At 41.0% G+C, this 19152-nt stretch overlaps 2 protein-coding genes across 6 annotated transcripts in view; both read left to right on the top strand.

The window, feature by feature from the left end:
• The window catches only part of Adgrg2 (adhesion G protein-coupled receptor G2), a 118104-nt gene extending 108488 nt beyond the window's left edge, over nt 1–9616 (top strand). Inside the window, 4 exon segments of the mRNA XM_037199043.1 lie at nt 402–685; nt 3337–3438; nt 4408–4560; nt 7902–9616. Coding sequence (XP_037054938.1) covers nt 402–685; nt 3337–3438; nt 4408–4560; nt 7902–8083 — 721 coding nt within the window. The 3' untranslated portion in view covers nt 8084–9616.
• Nucleotides 9617–13038: 3422 nt separating this feature from the next.
• Phka2 (phosphorylase kinase regulatory subunit alpha 2) overlaps nt 13039–19152 on the top strand; it is an 87805-nt gene continuing 81691 nt past the window's right edge. For 2 of the 5 annotated variants that reach the window (XM_028873259.2, XM_037199437.1), the window contains exon 1: nt 13039–13795. In XM_028873259.2, coding sequence (XP_028729092.1) covers nt 13718–13795 — 78 coding nt within the window. In that variant the 5' untranslated portion in view covers nt 13039–13717. The remainder of the gene's footprint in view (nt 13796–19152) is intronic. The other 3 variants (XM_028873257.2, XM_028873258.2, XM_037199436.1) reach the window with 3 other exon arrangements.

The following is a 19152-nucleotide window of genomic DNA, read 5'->3' as shown; positions in this document are numbered from 1 at the left end:
TATTACACATGTGTGCGTGTGACACATGTATGTGTCTGTGGAGGCCAGAAGAGGGTGTTAAGTCCCTTGGAGCTGAAGTTACAGGTAGTTGTGAGCTGCCTACCATAAGTGTTGGGAACGGAGCTTGGGTCCTAAGGAAAAGGACCAATTGCTCTTAACCACTGAGCCATCTCTCCAGGCCCTAAAATATTTTTCATTAGCAAGGGTCCTAAGACAAACTCTTAGATTCTCTTCCCCCAGAGCGATAAATGATTGTGGAGAAAAGCAGTTTATCATTTTTTTTTCTTTTGTACTTGAAGAAAAAAAAGTTTTCAGCCAAACATTATAGATTCAGTGCATCACTTGGAGCAAGCATGCTTCCCGCATCATAATGTTTTCCTCCTCTCCTCTCCCCCATCCAGTTGCTGGATCAACAGCAATGCTGTGTTCTATATCACAGTTGTGGGCTATTTCTGTGTGATATTTTTACTGAACATCAGCATGTTCATTGTCGTCTTGGTTCAGCTCTGTCGAATTAAAAGGAAGAAGCAACTGGGAGCACAGCGCAAAACTAGCATTCAAGACCTCAGGAGTATTGCTGGCCTCACGTTCTTACTGGGAATTACTTGGGGCTTTGCCTTCTTTGCCTGGGGACCAGTTAATGTCGCCTTCATGTATCTCTTTGCTATCTTTAACACCTTACAAGGTAAGCACTACAGCATTAACTATGAACCCAAAGAGCCCAGTGGAAAATAAAAAAAATATATCACTGGAAGGCTATTTAGTGGCTGAAGCTGTACTCCTTTCCGAACCAATTTATTGCTGAGAACAGGAGCTTTGTGGTCCTTAGGAGAAAGGCATTTTACTAATTTTGAGAAATGGTGAGTTTTCCTTTTATCCATCCTCATCTCCTTGGAGAAACTATATTGAGGGAATCTGCCAGGAACTCTTCCTGGGAGAGCCAATTACTCTGCCTTTTCTTGCTTCTTTCCTTTTTATTTATTTTTAAGCTAATTTATGGAAGCAGAACTCACACACAAGAAAAGCCCAGATAGCATGTCACTACAACAGTTCACCACACACACCTAGGTATAGGGCTTAGGTTTGGGGTTTTGATTGGAAACATAAAATAATAAGTGGGAAGATAATAAATCCAGATACATTGTCACTACAAGAGTTCACCACACAGACCTAGGGCTTAGGTTTGGGGCTTTGATTGGAAACATAAAATGATAAGCAGGAAGATAATAAACAAACACAAGTGGCAGTGATCTTGGCCATGGCCTAATCCCCAGATGCTGCCAAGCTGCCCTGAGCAGACCTCAGGCAGGCTTGGAGGATCCCCTTGACTTCTGAGCTTCCCACATGGTAATAAAACCCAGCCACTCTGACTTTGGGACCCTAGCAATCGTGTTCTTTAGAAAAGCAAATGACTAATTCCTTTTGCAGCAGTATTATAAAAGTCTTGTCAGCTGTTAATTTTTAATGGAAGTACTTTGGCATTAAAAGCCCAGCAGGCTAATAGGTTTGCATTACAGAAACAATAAAGAATTGTCCCTTGGCTTCCTCTTCTTCCAACTCCTTTCCATTACATTCTCTTCTACTTGTTTTCATGTTGCCTTTGGCTCCCATACTGCCCTCCTGCGGCCCCATCAGGCAAAAGATAATTTTGCCAGTTTTCAAAGAAATCCCTCCCAGAAGTATAGTTCTAATACCTAACTTGGCCATAGGTTCTTATTTTATTTGAAAAAAAGCACACACATGCACAGACAGACAGATAGGCACACACACACACACACACACACACACACACACACACACACACACATATACACACCACATGGCTATATATGGCTGGTATTTTTATTTACAAAATACCAGTTCCTAAATTGGTATGTCCAGGTGTTGTGCTATATAGTATTAAACATAAAACAAAACAAGAAAATCATATCAAGGGTTTTTGTTTTGTTTTGGGTTCTTTTTTGAGGGGGGCTTTTCAGATAGAGTGTTGTTATATAGCCCTGGTGGCCTGGAATTCACCAGATTGGCCTCAGACACATAGTGATCTTCCTAACTCTGCTTGTCCAGTGCTGGAATTATATAGGCATGTGCTACCACATTTGGCTCAAGAAAAGTTTTATAACCTAACAACTGGAACTAAAAGTAGTAGATACTTAAAAAGAAATATATATATATGTATATGTATATTATATGTATATGTATATATATGCTATGCAAATTCACATTCATCATTAACATGAAATCTATGTACCTGCCTTCATGTGGTTTAGTAATCTAGCAAATGTGCCTCTTGTTCTCCATTTCCCCAGAATATCTTACTAAAACATAAATGACTAGAATTAATTTGCTGCTTCTGTAAAAGGGAGCTAAGGCCTAGTTTTACAGTACTTTTGAGTTGATTGAAGATGAGCTGTGTATATGGTTTTTTTATTTTGGCTGGTGTATAGCTCCATGCATACCTTTCTCACACATGTTGTTTTTCCCTTCATGCAACCAAGGGAGCCTCCCAGGGTAACATTAGGCAAAGGTGTGCAATGTCCATCAACTATTGAGGTCTTCTCATATTTACCCACCCCATTAGAAGCAAATCTAGTGCTTTCAAATGAGTATTTTAAAAGTAGGTAACTGTTGGGGGAGTGAGAGGGTTCAGAATTCATACATACATCCCACAAATATTTTATTAGCAAAAGCCTTGGGGTCTTGGCAGAGACAGCGCTGAATAAGGGTTCCTGGCCCATATAACTGGGAATAGTGCTAGGTAGAAAGCAAGTCCAAAGGCCTGTTCAAACCTGTAGCTAGTTTTCTATGCTGGAACATGAGGGGAACATTTCCTTGAGACTTAAGGGATGCAGGAAGATGGTAGATAAGTAAATCCAAACATTCTGCAGGCTTGATGCTCAGAGAAGAAGGTCCAAAGGACCCAAGCAAGGGACCTGGCATAGGGAAGAGGCACATGAGACTGGAGAGGAGATGACATTGGACAGAACTTGGAACTAGATTACAAGTCCAGAGGATTCTGGGAATGGGAGCTGAGGTCTCAGCCAGGGATCCTGGGTTGATGGCTTGTACTATCAGAACAGAGAAGGATGAGGGCAAGACCTGGGACAAGAGATGGTGAATTCAGCTGTGAAGATTCAGTTCCTTTTATAAGCAGTCTATCTTACAAAGATCTTTGTTTAAAGCTTTGGATTTTAGACATTGTATTCAGTTTACAAAATTGCGCTTTGTCCACAACTGCCAAAGATGTCCTCTTTTGTACAAAGTGGACTCCCAGATGTAGGGTTGTTTTGGAATTCACTGAAGAGTGAATGGTTGGGATTTTTTCTCTCCCTTTAGGGTTCTTCATATTCATCTTTTACTGTGCAGCAAAAGAGAATGTCAGAAAACAGTGGAGGCGGTATGTTTGTTGTGGAAAATTACGGCTGGCTGAAAATTCTGGTAAAGATTTGCCTGCATTTTTCTTCTCAAGAAAATAAATGTGTATATTAAGAGGAATGCAATCGTTGCTTAGAAGCTGTCAGATCTGGAAAGCAGGGACACCACCTGCACAACAGAAAATGCTGTTAATTGCTCATTAAGGGGCTAAAAAAAGAAAAGAATTCTTCCTCCCTGGGAATTTTGTGAGCAATGGGGTTAGTGAACCGACCGCTTCTTGAAGGAAGCAACAGTGAAATTTTTAGAGTGTGTTTCCTATTGAGCTCATGGTTTTCATTTCCCAAAGTAATTTTTAATATTTTCCTTCATAGCGTTTTAAGGCTTGACTCACTCTTCTTCCACAGGTCCAGGTTGTCAGTGACTTTGTTTGTTAACTGGCCAGACTTTGTATATAAGCTTTGGCATGTATTGGTTATTTTGAAGTTCTTTTCACATATTCCCGGTTGGCTAGTAGAGCAAAAAGCTCATTTCTTTTTCTTTCTTTCTATTTTTTTTAAAAGAAGAATAAAGACCTGTTTGAAAAGCTAGCTTCCTTCTGCATGAATACCACCTTTCAGTACTTGATGGGTACTGAGGTCTGTATTTATAAAACGGCAGTGTATGTAAATCAGCCATCTGTATGGATTCAAGAACAATTACCACAGTAGAGTTGATTTATGTCCTTGTGAGGGCAGAAGGAGAGAGGCACTGGGTTACTTCCTAATTCAATGGCTATTTCCAGACAATCCAGTTGGCTCAGCCTTTAGTTCCAGGAGGGCACAGGTTCCTTTTAATGAGGCAGTCATTTGAAAGGTAAATACGTATAGTGAAAGTGAAGGTCCCTCTTAGAACACCTGCTTGTAAAATGTATGAGTTCTCTATGAGATCTTGAAGTGAGAATTCAATTGCTAGAACTTGTTACACTGTGACCTGTCTCTTGCATTTGAGCTTCAACATACCGCCCTTTTTTCTGTAATGCTTATTCTGCTGTAGACTGGAGTAAAACTGCTACTAATGGTTTAAAGAAGCAGACTGTAAACCAAGGAGTATCCAGCTCTTCAAATTCCTTACAGTCAAGCTGTAACTCCACTAACTCCACCACACTACTAGTGAATAATGATTGCTCAGTGCACGCAGGCGGGAATGGTATGTATGTCTGTCTCAATATAGTGTTTCTCAAGCCAGTGTTTATTTTTTGAAGTAGTTCTTTTTGCAAAGCAAACTGAATGATTGCACCTATGACCAGTGGATCAAAATAGAGTTTTCCATATAAGTCAGAACATTTATAACCCCAAATTTATTTATTTTAGAGCGAATATGAGAATGACTTTTTAAAGACGATTTAGTTTCCCATAATGGGAATTGACCATAACCTAAAAGGTTTTATATTCAAATCCTAATTTAAATATTGTCCAAAGACTTCAGTGCTGCACTATTTCTCTAAGAGCAGTACCTAAATTACCAAGCAATAAGATTTTTAAAAATCATATCTATTAATCATGCACATCCTTAGTACTTTGAAACCTTCCTGTTTTTCGCTTTTCATGTTTGTTAATCCTTTCCCACAAGGTGGCTGCTTTGTGACAGCACCCAAGTGCCCATGAATATATCAAATGCTGGAAGATGAATTGTGAGCAATATTGGTCACTATCTGTGTCACGCAGATATGAGCTGATTATTACAGCTATGCTTCTTTCACTCATTAAGTCTAAAATTTCTAGCTAAAACATCATTACACTTTCTTTCTCTCCAAGACTGGGCTGTTCATTACTCATAAAGCTTATCATGCTTACTTTTCTTTCTTCTGCTTCTTAATAAATCTTTTGCATTTTATTAAAAACTTATGATATGCCAGTATATTTTCTTCTTCCAGTGGACAATTACCCTTTATCCGTTGTTTTAAGACATTAGTACTTTTCATTACTAATTCAAATCGGTTTGTCTCTACCAAATAGAGACATGAAGATGAGGGCTTCTGATAGTTTGATTTTAAAAAATACAACTGGGGGTTAACTGGGGAGATGGCTTACCAGGCGATGCACAAGGGTGAGGACCAGATCCCTAGAACACACTTAAAAGCCCAGTGGGTGTGGCAGCCCTGCTGGAATCCTAGCACACAAAAGGCAGATAGAGACAAGAAACACCCAAGCAAACTGTCTGGCCAGACCAGCTGAAACAGTGAGCTCCAGATTCAGTGAGAAACCTTGTCTCAATGTAGAGTGAAAATCAATCCAGGAAGACACCCTCCATCAACCCCAGGCCTCCACATGCATGCATGCACACATTGCATGTGCATTCGTGCACGCACATGAACATACATGCTAGCATGCATGTGCATACATACCACATATTCATTATTTTTTTTTTTGGTTTTTTGAGACAGGGTTTCTCTGTGTAGCTTTGCGCCTTTCCAGGAGCTCACTTGGTAGCCCAGGCTGGCCTCGAACTCACAGAGATCCGCCTGGCTCTGCCTCCTGAGTGCTGGGATTAAAGGTGTGCGCCACCAACACCCAGCCAACCACATATGCATTTTTATACAAAGAAAATACAACAGGATTCCTTGACATTGAGGCCTCTCAATCTCACACATTGGTTACATTTGGGGCTGGATAATTCTTTTTAGAGAATTGCAAGATGTTGAACAGCATCCCTAGCCTCTCTCCCCAGTAGAAACAGCAATACCCTGCCCCAAGTTGTGGCAAGCAAAAATGCCCCCAGACATTGTCCCCTGTGGGGACAGGTAATAAATTGTCCTTCTTTGAAAACCATTGCTGTAAAAGATAAGAAATTGCTGCCATATGGCTTTATATCCTCACTGTCAATACCAAGAGTAAAATTCTGGGCCTAATGCCAACTTGCCATATCAGGAATGATGCATTGTAGGTCCTTGGAGTAAAGACAGCGAGATGAAGGCTGCTTAATAAGCGTGAGAGAGCAAGTTGAATGGAGGAAAATGAAAGGATCAAACTAGATCATCTAGAAGTCTTAGATGCCTGTGCGTTTGGGGCTCTTGATCCATCACTAGTTTTCCATTTTCTGAAAAGAGCTCAGAGGTGAAGCTTCACCTGCCTAGCCCTCCCAAAAAAATGTTGTCATTCTTCGGGGAATCAGATCTTATAGAAGCAACCTATCTTGACACAGCTAGTTTTGATGTCTGAAAGTAAGGGGGGGAGCATTTTACAGTCAACAGAATGACTACGTGTTTCAAAAAGGGTAATATGCCTGTCAAATGAACAGCTCTGGCTTGTCAGCCCTCACACCAGATGAGGAATGGCACTGGGAATTTCAAAAAAGTCACTGGCAGCCGAGTGCTTTATTATACTGGGACAAATTGTTCCTGCAACCAAAATGTCCTCAAACCAAAATACCTAAGTCAGAACAGCTGCTTCAGACAATCACATGCCCTGTTTGAGCCGTGGCACAGATGGAGTTGTGCTAACCATATCCACTGCCTCGTTTGTGTGAATGTGTCATATTTCAGTACTGAGCCACCAGAGCAATATAATTTAGTAGGCAGGGCTACACGCTCACACTTTGGAAACAACCTTCTCAAGTGTTCAGTCCATCACTTTTGAGCCATAAGAAACTCAGACAGAGCATTTGATTTCTACAGCTTTTGTCGTATCATCTGTGAAATTAGGATAATAAATAGCACCCATCCTTTATCACTCACTATAAGTGAGACAATATGTATGATGTGTTCAGTGCTATTCTCATCATTATTATGATTGTATCATGAAATTATCAATGGGCTTATTATTCAGCTTTGCACATGGCCTCTCAATGATATAATGAGCAGAAGGATAGTGCTAAGTAGTTAAAAGCTCATAATGCTGTGTCCTAAGGATCTGAGGCTGCTAATGGTAGGAAGGTCTAGGTCTAAATCACAGGTACCACTGAATAAACATCCTGCTGTCTTCTGGCTGGACTCGTAGTTCAGCATCCATGGTTTCCTTTTGGGAAACTGTGCTACTGTGATAGAAGACAGATTTAGAAATGGTTAGAGAGAGATGATTTCTTCTTGCCATGACTGTTTGTAACTGGTTCTTTAAGCTTATCTTCTAATACAAAATTTCATTTTATAGGAATTATAGGGAGCCTGTAAGAGTGCCCATAGGATCTCTGCTAATCTTAAATATTACTGTAGGTTATCTTATACACAGTCTAATTCAATGTGTTCAATTGGAGTTAGGAAATGGGCCTTTGAAAATAATTTTAAAAAAGTCTTGCTTTTCTCCCCATTTTGACTGTTTCACTTTTTTAAAACTGCCATAGGAATTTTGTTTCTGATCAACCTCAAATTTGTTGTGCTTACTGTCACTGACCTTAGAGAAGGAATAACAATAAAATATGAAAACATAGGATGGATGTTTTAAAGCTTCATTTGTGGTGTACCTATTTAACATTAAAGTGGAGGCGAGGCTTACTTGTTCTTGGGTGCTTTCTCTGGCAAGTTCACAATCCTGACTTGGATATTCCTCATCCAGGCAATGCATCTACAGAGAGGAATGGGGTTTCTTTCAGCGTGCAGAATGGAGACGTGTGCCTTCACGACCTCACAGGGAAACAGCACGTGTTCGCTGACAAAGATTCCTGCAACGGTAAAGGCCGGGTGGCGCTCAGAAGGACTTCAAAGCGGGGAAGCTTGCACTTCATTGAGCAAATGTGATCCTCCTCTTCTCAAATCAAAGCACGATGTTGATGGTGTGAAGTGTCCAGTTTTCCTTTTACACAATGTGAGATGTATGAAAATCAGCTTGTTTTCTCCTCAGCAACCTCTAAAGGAACATAAGCTAATTGAGGGCAATGGTTGACTATCGGAAGAAGAAACCATGGCATAATTACGGTCTTTAGACATTTGCAATTTGGTTTCTTATCTTTCATTTGAAAGAAGATTGATGTTAAAACCACAGAATAAGATCTAGGAAAAGAAAAATGAATGTTCATTTCTAGTCACATTTTAAAGAGGGTGTTTTCCCTGATAACATCCTAGAAAAAAAAATGTTTACTTCAGTCTGTCAGTGAGTTTAATTGTGCATGCCTTTGTTGTACATAAGCTAAATTCTAGTGACTTACATGTCAAAAATCTTATCTCTAACTTTTTTATATTTATTTTCTACTGTGTAAATTTATTCTTTTGTAGAATCATGATTGCATCATTTTATCTAATGTGATAACTTACTGATTCAGTGAATTCTAACCCTCCTTTGGGAGATCATATAGGATGTGAAATTCAGAAACGTTGCTGAAATCAAGAAATAATGATAAAGGCAGACTGAACGATTATAAGCAGACGGTGCCACAGTTAGCTCAGAAAGTGCCTTTGAGTGGTCAAGAAAAGGTGTTCACACTGGGCAAACACAGCATTATGAGCTTATGGTTTGGGAAACAGTGGGGCCACATTGTAGCCCTAATCATCATCTTGCATACACGCTTATGCAGAGGATGACTTGTGTGACCATATTTGACACTTAATGACAATGCCCATGCCTGGACTTCATCCTTAATGATCAGATTACAGAATCTGCATTAAGATGTGTAGTTTAATACCATGGTCATTGAGGATAAAACTGTAATCTAAACCATGTCAGGAAGATTGTGAAGGTGGAAAATATATACACTGCCACTTCTCAAATACCTAGAGCCTTTCCAAAGGGGGGGATCAGAGTAGGATTACTTTTCAAGAGTGTATATATGGCAAACAAATCAGTTCTTTAAAAGACAGCTGCATGGTACATTATTGTTACACCCGCTGCATTCTGGTCCTGTCCCATTTGTATGTATTTTTAAAAACATGTCAAATCTTGAAGAATGTACAGTGACAAGGGGGAGGGGTGGGCAGCTACTGGGAATAATGAACTATCCTGTGATATTGTATATCACGGTTGGATCTATATATCCAACTCTGATTGTTCCTAGTTATAGAAGGTCTATCCTGCTTCTCATCTATACCTGCTTGAGTGATGCCTCTAGTACAGTATATTCTTAATAGGAACATTTCCAATTCTTCTAGTCAGATCTTCCACTAAGGTTCCCTTGCATATATTTCAAGTAAATGTTGTATCCCAGACTAATCACAGTAGGAATGTATGTTTCTGTGTGTGCTCATTTGTCTTTGCAAAATTGCTTCTCCAAATTATTTAATTATTTTGTATTTATATGTTACAATCGACAAAAATAAATTTGCAGTTAAGACCTTTAAGCTTGGTTTGCATTCTCTTCCCCCACCCCCACCCCCTAGCAGCACGGCACAGGAGTGATAGGAAACACCTTCTGAAGATTTGGATTGTGAAATTAGAAAAGGACTGGTCCTGCTTCGTGAGGGCAGTTTCCAAGGGCTATTTTCTATTCTATCTTCTTTTTTCAAAAGCTTCTCTTTAACATGTGTTACCACTGCGCTATAGAAAATATCTGAAACTCAGTTCAGATCCCATCCAGATGTCTTCTTCCTCAGCCTCAGTGGCATTTCAGGAAAATGGAAACAAGATTCAAGAGGCTTTGAGTCTCTAGTTAGTGTGTGGAAGCCACAAACGGGGAGGACTGGCTGCATCTAGATACGAACTGTCTGAGCAAGCTCTCCTTCCAGGCTCCTCAGCCACTATTAAGAAGCCAAGTTCCAAATTGATTGGGAAGGTGGTGAGACACTCTAGATTTGAGGGTGTGGGTGAGGGTGGATGAGACTTCAGAAATCAATCTCCCAAAGCAGTGTACATACCAGAGTGCACCTAAAAGGCACAATGTCACATATGCTTCAGTTCCGACCATCCTATTTTTTGTATTATGCTTTATATCTAGTCTTTAAGCTAAATTCTCTTGTTTTTTTATTTGTTTGTAAATTCAGAAAAATCACATGACGAGACAGAGACAAATGATTCTGAGAAGCAACCTCCTCAGGTTTTAAAATTGGTCCTGAAAACTGAGACTCTGTTGTAAGGAGACAGAGGAGCTACTATTATTCAGGGAATGCCAGAGCAGTGCCTAACATTTGAAGTGTTTCCTCAGAGCACTGAAGAAATTTCCCCTAGAAAACACTGCAATCATCGATTCTACTTAGGAACTATGCTAACTTTAATGAGCTGCACCGTAATTGTTCTCCTCAGAAATGATACAAACAACCACTTGGTGGCTTGGGTTGTATCTAACAAGGTCACCTTGGAGGCAGGTGGTTTTTGAAGGGTATTTCAATGGAGAGTTAATTTACTGAATGACACACTCACCAAGCAAGCAGACTTGTGTGGTGGGATTTTTTTTTTTTTTTTTGTCTCCAGAACAGTAATGAAATGTCTCTATCTGAGCTCCTCCTTGGAGTTTGAGGGACAGAAAACAGGAAAAGCTGAGTGAGTACAATAAAAACATAATATTGGGACTGGAAAGGTGGCTCAGAGCACTTGTTGTTTTTGTAGAGGACCTGGGTTTGGTTTTTCTTTTTGAGTATTTTTAAAGGAACACAAAATTGAGTCAAGAATTCTTAGCAGTATATTAAATGAATGTACTGCTTTCACCTCAATTTCCAGATATAACATCAAGAAATCAAAACAGATAAAATTAAAAATATTCTTAGGAAAAATAGCATTTAAAAATAATATTTTTATTAACTGTGTATCATGTTCATCTATATAGCCATATAGCCTCAAATTCAGGACCCTCATGACTTAGTATCCAGAGAGTTGGGATCACAAGTGTGGATCACTGCTCCCGGCTCTAAAATATACGCTTGGAAAATGTGTGATATATATGTTCTTCACTGTGAAGAACCCCTGTAGTTCCTGGTGTGTCCTCTCCCTAACTCTCCATCTTACAGAGCTGCAAGGAGCTGGAGGAGACACAAATTTAACAGTCTTCACACTGTTGTAATGGAAAAGGAAAATGCTTCCAGGTCAACGAAACTAAGTTGTTATAGAAATAACTTAATTTGGTTGTTAGTTTCTGTAAGTTGATTAAGAATGGGCCCTCTCTAGTCAGAGATGAGGTACTTTACTTTAGAGTCAAAAGACATGAAATCTCCATTTTGGAGGCTGACCTCTAAAATAGGTTCTTAAGCAGTTTCCAATGAGAACACAAGTCTTCATAAAAATAAGCAATGATGGCTGCTTTTAGATACAGAAGAATATAGGAAAGGTACACATAAAGATTACCAAAAGGATTCATTTATGATAACTTAATGTTTAATTTTATTTACTCCCTAGATCACAGCAAATCCTGCATGGAAGTACATCACACACTGCTTCATAAGTCAAGATCCAGTACAACAACAAATAAAAAGGAGTTGAGAAAAGGGAAAGGAGGATAAAAAGTATAAGGGGGGGGCTTCTCAACACACAACAAATACTTGCACCAAAGCTTGAAAACAACGTTTAAAAGTATGTGAGCTGGATGGAGGGTGCATACTTACTATCCCAGTAGTTTCGGTGCTGAGAAAAGGAACAGTGCTATGAGTCTGTGGCCAGTCTTGGATATATACTGCAGTGGAGTCCAGCCTAGGCTACATGACAAGACCACTACAAGACTATCTCAGAAACAAAATGTGTGTGAGTTGATAAGAGGTTAAGTGTTTTAGTTAAGGACCAATCATAAGGGGACTCAAATAAGCAAGACTAATTTTCATTCAATCAATAGTGAGCCTTAAACACATGTTCAATCAACACTCTGCCAGGCATGGTGGGAGATACCAGGCTATTTCAATAAGCAATCCATAATCCAGTTAGAAAAATATACCTCAGTTGAAAATGTAAATAATATAAGGTAATGCATTATTTCCAAATGGTGATGAAAATAGCTGATTGAAGTGCTATTCTGTGAGCCAAGAATGTGCTAAATGCTCTTGGCCTCATCACTCTACAAGGTATGAAATCTATCCCAACAGATAAAAACACTAAAACTCAAACAACCAGAACTGGAATAAAGTGCAATTTGAACTGACTCTTTTGTCTTATTTTTACTAAAGAAATTGCTGTAGGAATCCAGAAAATGGGGAAAGCTAATAGGAGCATGGGCTGACATAGACCTTAAGGCAAAGATAGGTTTCAGACAATGAAATGGGTAAGTGGAGAATAGTAAAGTGCTTGTAGAAGCAATTACATTAGAACAGCTGCCCAGTCGAATTCAAATGTAGGTCAGATTTTGGTGGACAATAGAGACTAGATCAAAGAATATAGCTGGTAGTTAATTAGCGACCTCCACAACAAATGGATGCCAAGTTTCAAATTATACTACTGTAAAGGAGCTGAGCGACTCTCCCAGGGGCTAAGGTCAGAGGCCACAGGTGCCAGGAATCCATATCGGGGACAATGTTCGGGATTCCCTTTTTTGCTTTCTTTGCTGGGTTCCACTTCTGAGATTCTGTTCTCAGGTGAGGTTTGGACCAGGGCAGGGCTACAGTGGCCGGTCATTGGAAGGATGCCAAGGTCTCAGCTGGGTTTGACGGCCCTCTCAGAAGACCTTGTCACTGCCGACCCAGAAAGCCGACTTGTTCTCTGCCTGGATCCAGGTTCTCGGTGTCTCCCGTGGGCTGCCCCATTTTCCTTCCCCTATCAGGCCACGACAAGCAGGATTCCACTCCCGGGCGGAGGCGGGCCGTGGGCGGGGCTGCAAGCAGAAGGTGCCACCTCCTAACACGCGCCCTTCGGGGCGGGACTCCAGGGGTTCCACTTCGTGGCGCGAGCGGCTCTCGGGGGTAGCTGTGGCGCCCCGGTGGCCACGACTGAGGGGCTCTGTTCCTTTAGACCCAGCTGGGGTTGGAGGCCGGTTAAGGTAGGAGAAAACTCAATGACAAAACTTAATTCCCGCTCAGAGCCTTGCTCTCCGCGGCTCCCACGGGTCTTCCTCTTTATATCCCCCCCTCTTCGGTGGAAACTTGGAGTGTTCCGCTCCACGCGGGGGGCGGAGCCGAGTATAGCTTAGTGGGCTTCCAGGCAACCCGGAGCCACCTCATACAGCCCCGAAAACAAAGGGGGTATGTCAGAGGCCTTTCTGTCGCGAGGTCTCAGTCACGGATTTGTCCTGCGTGGCCGGTCCAGGACTAGAAACCGTCCCGGCAGCTGGGAGCTTGGTAGAGGCGGGGCGGCGATAGCGCCACCCCCGGTCTCCTCCCCCGCACCGCCCAGCGGTGCGAAACTCTGGTTGGCTTGTCTAGTAAGTTGTACTTTAGGTCTATCATTTTGAAAAGTCCTGACCTCCTCCCGCCCTACCCTAGTCGGAGAACTCACTGAAGCTGAGTGTTTGGGGACCAGGCCGGCTTGAAGGCTGCAATCCTGGCGGACACCACCGGGCAAATTCGGCGCCGCGGCCGGTGAGCGTGGGCGAGATGCGGAGCAGGAGCAATTCTGGGGTCCGCCTGGACGGGTACGCGAGGCTGGTGCAGCAAACCATCCTGTGTTACCAGGTAAACAGAGTGGTCAAGAGAAAGCCCTCATCAGCCCTCCGATATGAGTCATTCTCCCCCAGGCCTCTTCACTCTTGAGACCTGAGAGCTTGCAGTTAAGAGGTTTTCTACTTTAGTCCAATCCTTGCTAGCCAGTTATTAGCCCCCTTCCTCATTGCTATTCCTCTTCTCTTTACTCTCAAGTCAGGCCTTCTGGCCTTTGAACAATTGCTGAGGCGGTTTTTCAGAGTTTTTGGACCTTTTTTTCCTTTTTTTTTTTTTTTTTTAAAATCAGAACGGACCCCTCGATGTCCTTCCTGACCGCTTCTTTTGGATGAAAGAGGTGTGTTAGGTTAGATCGAACAGAGCACACTGAATAAGAACAGTAAACTCTTCTACTCTGAGTCCAGTAGACAGGAGTGAAAAAAACCACTCCTAAGACTTGCACCTGAGTGTGGGCAACTGCTGCTGTCTCTCCCATGAGTTACCTTGCTAGACATCTACCTGAGAGGGCCCTACGACTCACTCTGGTTGCTACTTTACAACTGACAAAACTTCTGAGCACATAGCATCAGCATCAGGGCTGTACAGTTGGAAAGCTGAGCATATGGTCACAGATAGGAATATGCCTGCTATGCTTTGTACTTGGCAAAAGTTATGTGTGACTACCCAGTGTAAGACCACTGAGCTATTTTTGTTTCCAGTGAAGACAGCAGCTATATTGCTTGCCTTCAATCAACAGCGGCTATTTTTAGGGCTTTCAGAGTCAAAGACGGAAGTGCCAGTTGGTGGTTTGAGGCTTGACCTACAAGTTGGAGACCCATGGTCATTTCCAAACCATTAACCATTTTTTTTTTCTTCTTAGCTGATTTCTCAACCTTGGCTCCTCACTCAGGAAATGCTTATTGTGTCACTTTTATATTCAAAACATTGTACAAAGTATGTGCCTACATAAAATGAATGAATGAGCTGCTGGTGGTGTGGCTCAGTGGTATAACAGCTTACCTGGCATTCTCAGTGCCCTACATTGGATTGCCAACATTACAAAAGAAAAAATGTTTTATTGCACAGTGAAATTTATCAATAAGGTATAAGTTCAGTGTCCCTTGTTTGAAACACTTTGGGGCCAAATGTGGCTTGCAAACCAGAAATGTCTGAATTTTAACAAGTCATATGCATACATACATTATAATAGCTATAATAATCCATTATCCTCTAGTTACATCCACTATTATTTCTGCATCAGAATATGAATATTCACACTAAGTACATTAAGTAAAGACTACAAAAGAGTTTTATTTTAGACCAATTTATCTTTTGCCACCAAAAGAACTTTCTGCAAACTTTCTTCTAACACTTGAGTTTCCAAAGCTTATTGACTTTGGGGATTACTCATAAAGGACTGTAGTGTTTCCGTGGAGATCTTTGGAGAAAGACACCTCCACTCCCAACCAAGCCCTAGTTGGCTAGGAAGGAATTCTGCAAGAAATGGCATTCTGGTTGGCTGTTGAAGAGGGAGTAAGCAGATAGAAGGAGGTTGCTTTTTCATAAAAACAAAACAGAACGGGGGCTGGAGAGATGGCTTAGTGCTTAAGAGCACTGGCTGCTCTTCCAGAGGACCCAGGTTCAATTCTCAGCACCCACATGGCAGCTCACAACTGTCTGTAATTCCAGTTCCAGGGACCCAGTGCCCACGGCAAAACACCAATGCATAAAAACAACGACAAAAAAAGTAGGTTACTTTCTGCTTTTATTCTCAGAATGTAATTACAGATTAACATTTTTAGAATTACAACTATAAAATGTTTTGAAATCTCAGTTGAAAACCTTTCCCTTCACTACTATGATAGAAAGAACTGTAAGGAGAACTGATAAAACTTTTTTTAGCTGGGTAGTGGTGGCATATGCCTTTAACTCCAGCATTTGGGGGGCAGAGGCAGGTGGATCTCTGTGAGTTTGAGGCCAGCCTGCTCTACAGAAGGAATTACAGGACACCCAGGGCTACACAAAGAAACCCTGTCTTAAAAAAAAAAAAACAAAAAACAAAAGAAACCCTTAGTTTTTGTGTCAGACCAAGGTGTGAGTACCCAGTTCTGCCTTGACCAACACATGTAACCTTTGTTCATCCTTTCCTTTCTCTTTTTGTTTTGGACAGGTTTTCACTATGTCCTGGCTGGCCTAGAACTCACCATGTAGACTAAGCTAGCCTCAAATTGTCAGAGATCTACCTGTCTTTGCCTCCTGAGTGCTGGCCCAGCTCTTTGTTTATCCTTTCTGAGTTAACACCTTCATCTGTAGAATGGGGAGTGGGTTATTATGAAGAAAAATGAATGTCTAATGTACTTCCTGGGACATTGTGTGAGATCAGTAAGTAGTGGGTGCTTTTGATATAGGCCACATGTTGTTACTCAGTCCTTGCATGACCATTCTGGCCCAGGATGCTCACTTTCCTGGAAGGCTTGATACTGCTACTAATTGCTTTCTGGTCTTTGGTCATAATTATGTGTTCTGTTGGTACATTCAGATCCTAAGTACAGAGACTTCCGTGTCTCCTTCCTATTCCTCAAGCAACGCCTCAGGCACATTAAAGGTATCCTTCAATCTTGTTAAAAAAAATATCCCCTGTGGCTTCTGTGCCACCCTAAAGGCACAGCTCTTGGTCCAGGCTTGCCTTTGCTCAGGAGCAAAACAACTGTATTCTCACTAAAGCGACAGGGTTGGACTTTCCTCCACAACATTTTAATGATTAAAAACCAGTTGTCTAATCTTTTAGTTGTATTTATTTTGGGGGTAGTCAGGGAAAGGCCCTCATGTTTTTCTCTCTTTTCCTCTGGATAACCAGAATATTCCAAACAGTTCAGCTGGGGAAGTCTGAATCTGCAAGTAGACAGTTGCACGCCTCCTCGTCTAGCACCCCCCTGCACCCATCCTGCCATAGCAGCTACTCACAGTGTAGAGGCCTAACTTGTTCAGAGCCTTGGTATCTTTTCTGAATGTAATAGGTAGGACTCCTGTGTTCTGTATTTTTTTTTTTTTTTTGAGACAGGGTTTCTCTTTGTAGCCTTGGAGCCTTTCCTGGATCTTGCTCTGTAGACCAGGCTGGCCTCAAACTCACAGAGATCTGCCTGGCTCTGCCTCCTGAGTGCTGGGACTAAAGGCGTGCGCCACCACCGCCCGGCCTGTAATTTTTATCATAATGAAAACTGAGCTAGGTTTCTGTAGTTTCTGCAATACCGTGCATGCTTCTGACACATTTGTCAAGTCAGTTCTTATAAGCTCTGAACTCTGTCTTTTTCCTTGATTTTTAAATTGAGATTAGTTAATATTGGTTTTCCTGGTTAGACTTATTTCCTGAGTATGTCAATTGATCATTATTCTTCCGTTCAAATCAGTAGTTTACGCACATCGTCTAGCACACCCACTAATTCCTTTACTCTCTTTGTAAAGGAAAAGAACTTTTTCCGTCTGTCATTTGCCAGATAGAGAATATTTGGCTACTATACATTATTTGAATCTTTAAGGCAAGAAGGTAAGACCTATGTCTATAACAGAGTCATTTAGCAAGTTTCATTTTGTGACTGGACATTCTGAGGAGTCTCTTTAGAAATCTGTTGACTTTTAGAAAGAAATTTCTAGATTTATTTTAGCCCATATAAGATGTTTATTTTTAATATTTCTTCAGTAGTGGCTCTGTTTGAAGGCTCATTAATATATGTAAAGTATGAAGTAGTGGTAAGAGATTATGAACCAGAAAATAATAACCAAATCAGTATTCACTATAGTTAGAAATTATTGGGTATGATAACTCAGAAAGACTAGGGCAGGAACAACATTGTGATTAATGACAATGAAATTTAAAATCAAAAGAATAGCATAAATAGAACATGATATATGGAATGAATAGCAGTAGTAAATACCAACTGTAGAAGAGTTAAAAATAATATAATTAAGTCTAGGAAGCAGTATGATGGAAGACTGAGAAGAGACTGGTGTTAAAGTATTCTAAGTCCTGTCTCGAAAAACAAAAAAAAAAAAAAGTTTACATTTGTATCAGTATACAAGAATCCATAACAGTGCAAATTATCTAAGGCTGATATTTTACTAAATTAGTTTACTAGTATATACAGTAATCTACCCTAATATTCTATACGTATCCATTCCCCTTTTTCTTAAGGAGAATACCAAGTCTGATTTTTATTGTTCCACCCCCAACACTATAGCCATTATCTATAACCTGGAGAAGAATGAAACCTCCTCAGCTGATAATTCTCTTGGACTATTTAAGTCCTTGTCCCCTTTTAGGGTATTAGCCAAATTTACTAGTCCATCTTTAGGTATTACAATGGTAGCCTGTAAGTTGGAAATGCTTCCTAACAATTTTTGAAAATCATTAAGAGTCCGCAGTCGATCTCTCCTGAGTTGTACCCTTTGGGGTCTAATTTTTTTGGAGAAGCTCTATCTTATATCCTAAGTAATTAATAGAATTTCCTCTTTGTATCTTTTCAGAAGCAATCTGTAGTCCCCAGTGAGGCAAAACTTTACTTCTTCAAACGTGCTTTCTAAGGTACCTAACTTTGGATCAGCTAATAAGATATCATCCATGTAATGAGAAATTATAGATTGTGGAAATTTCGCATGAATTATTTCCAATGGTTTTTGCACAAAATATTGGCACAGGGTAGGGCTATGTCACATTCCCTGTGGGAGGACCTTTCCTCATAAGTCGGAGTACCATCACCCATTTGGGCACCCAATTTGACAACGTAAGAGTTGTTTGAGATTCTGCTTGTTCCTTTGCCAACTGCGTTCTCTTCATTACAAAACGGCTAACTTCACCTCCTAAACATCTCTTCAGTCTGCCCACTTCTCATGCTCCTTTCTGTTGTTATCGCCACCTTTTGTCATTCTCTGCCTCCTATACTAGCTTCTCCACCCATTTCTCCCTGCATCCTCAGCCCCCTTCCAGAATTTCTCCCTACTGTGACCAAAGCAAGCTTCTCCAAGGACTATCTCCATCGTTCTGGGCAATGCTGGGTCCAGGGGCCCAGAGAGATAGTGTATTTGGTAATGTGATTGCTGTGCAAGCATTAGGACCTGGGTTTGATTCTTGATTCTTAGCACTCATAAAAAGCAGGGTATACACACACACACACACACACACACACACACACACACACACACACACACACATTTGTAATCCTAGCACTTGGGAGGCTAAGACAGTAGTGTCCCTAGGGCTTGCTGACTAGCTACCCTAACCTAGTAAGTGAGCCCTAGCTCCCAGTTGGTAGGCCTTGTGTGAAAAAATAAGGTGTATGACTCCTTAAGGAACAGCATCTGATGTTGACTTCTGGTCTCCCCATGCACACACACAAGGA

The sequence above is a fragment of the Peromyscus leucopus genome, chromosome X (assembly GCF_004664715.2).
Source record: "Peromyscus leucopus breed LL Stock chromosome X, UCI_PerLeu_2.1, whole genome shotgun sequence".
NCBI lineage: Eukaryota > Metazoa > Chordata > Mammalia > Rodentia > Cricetidae > Peromyscus > Peromyscus leucopus.
The sequence above is the reverse complement of the archived record's forward strand: the minus strand, read 5'-3'. Positions and strand labels throughout refer to the sequence as shown.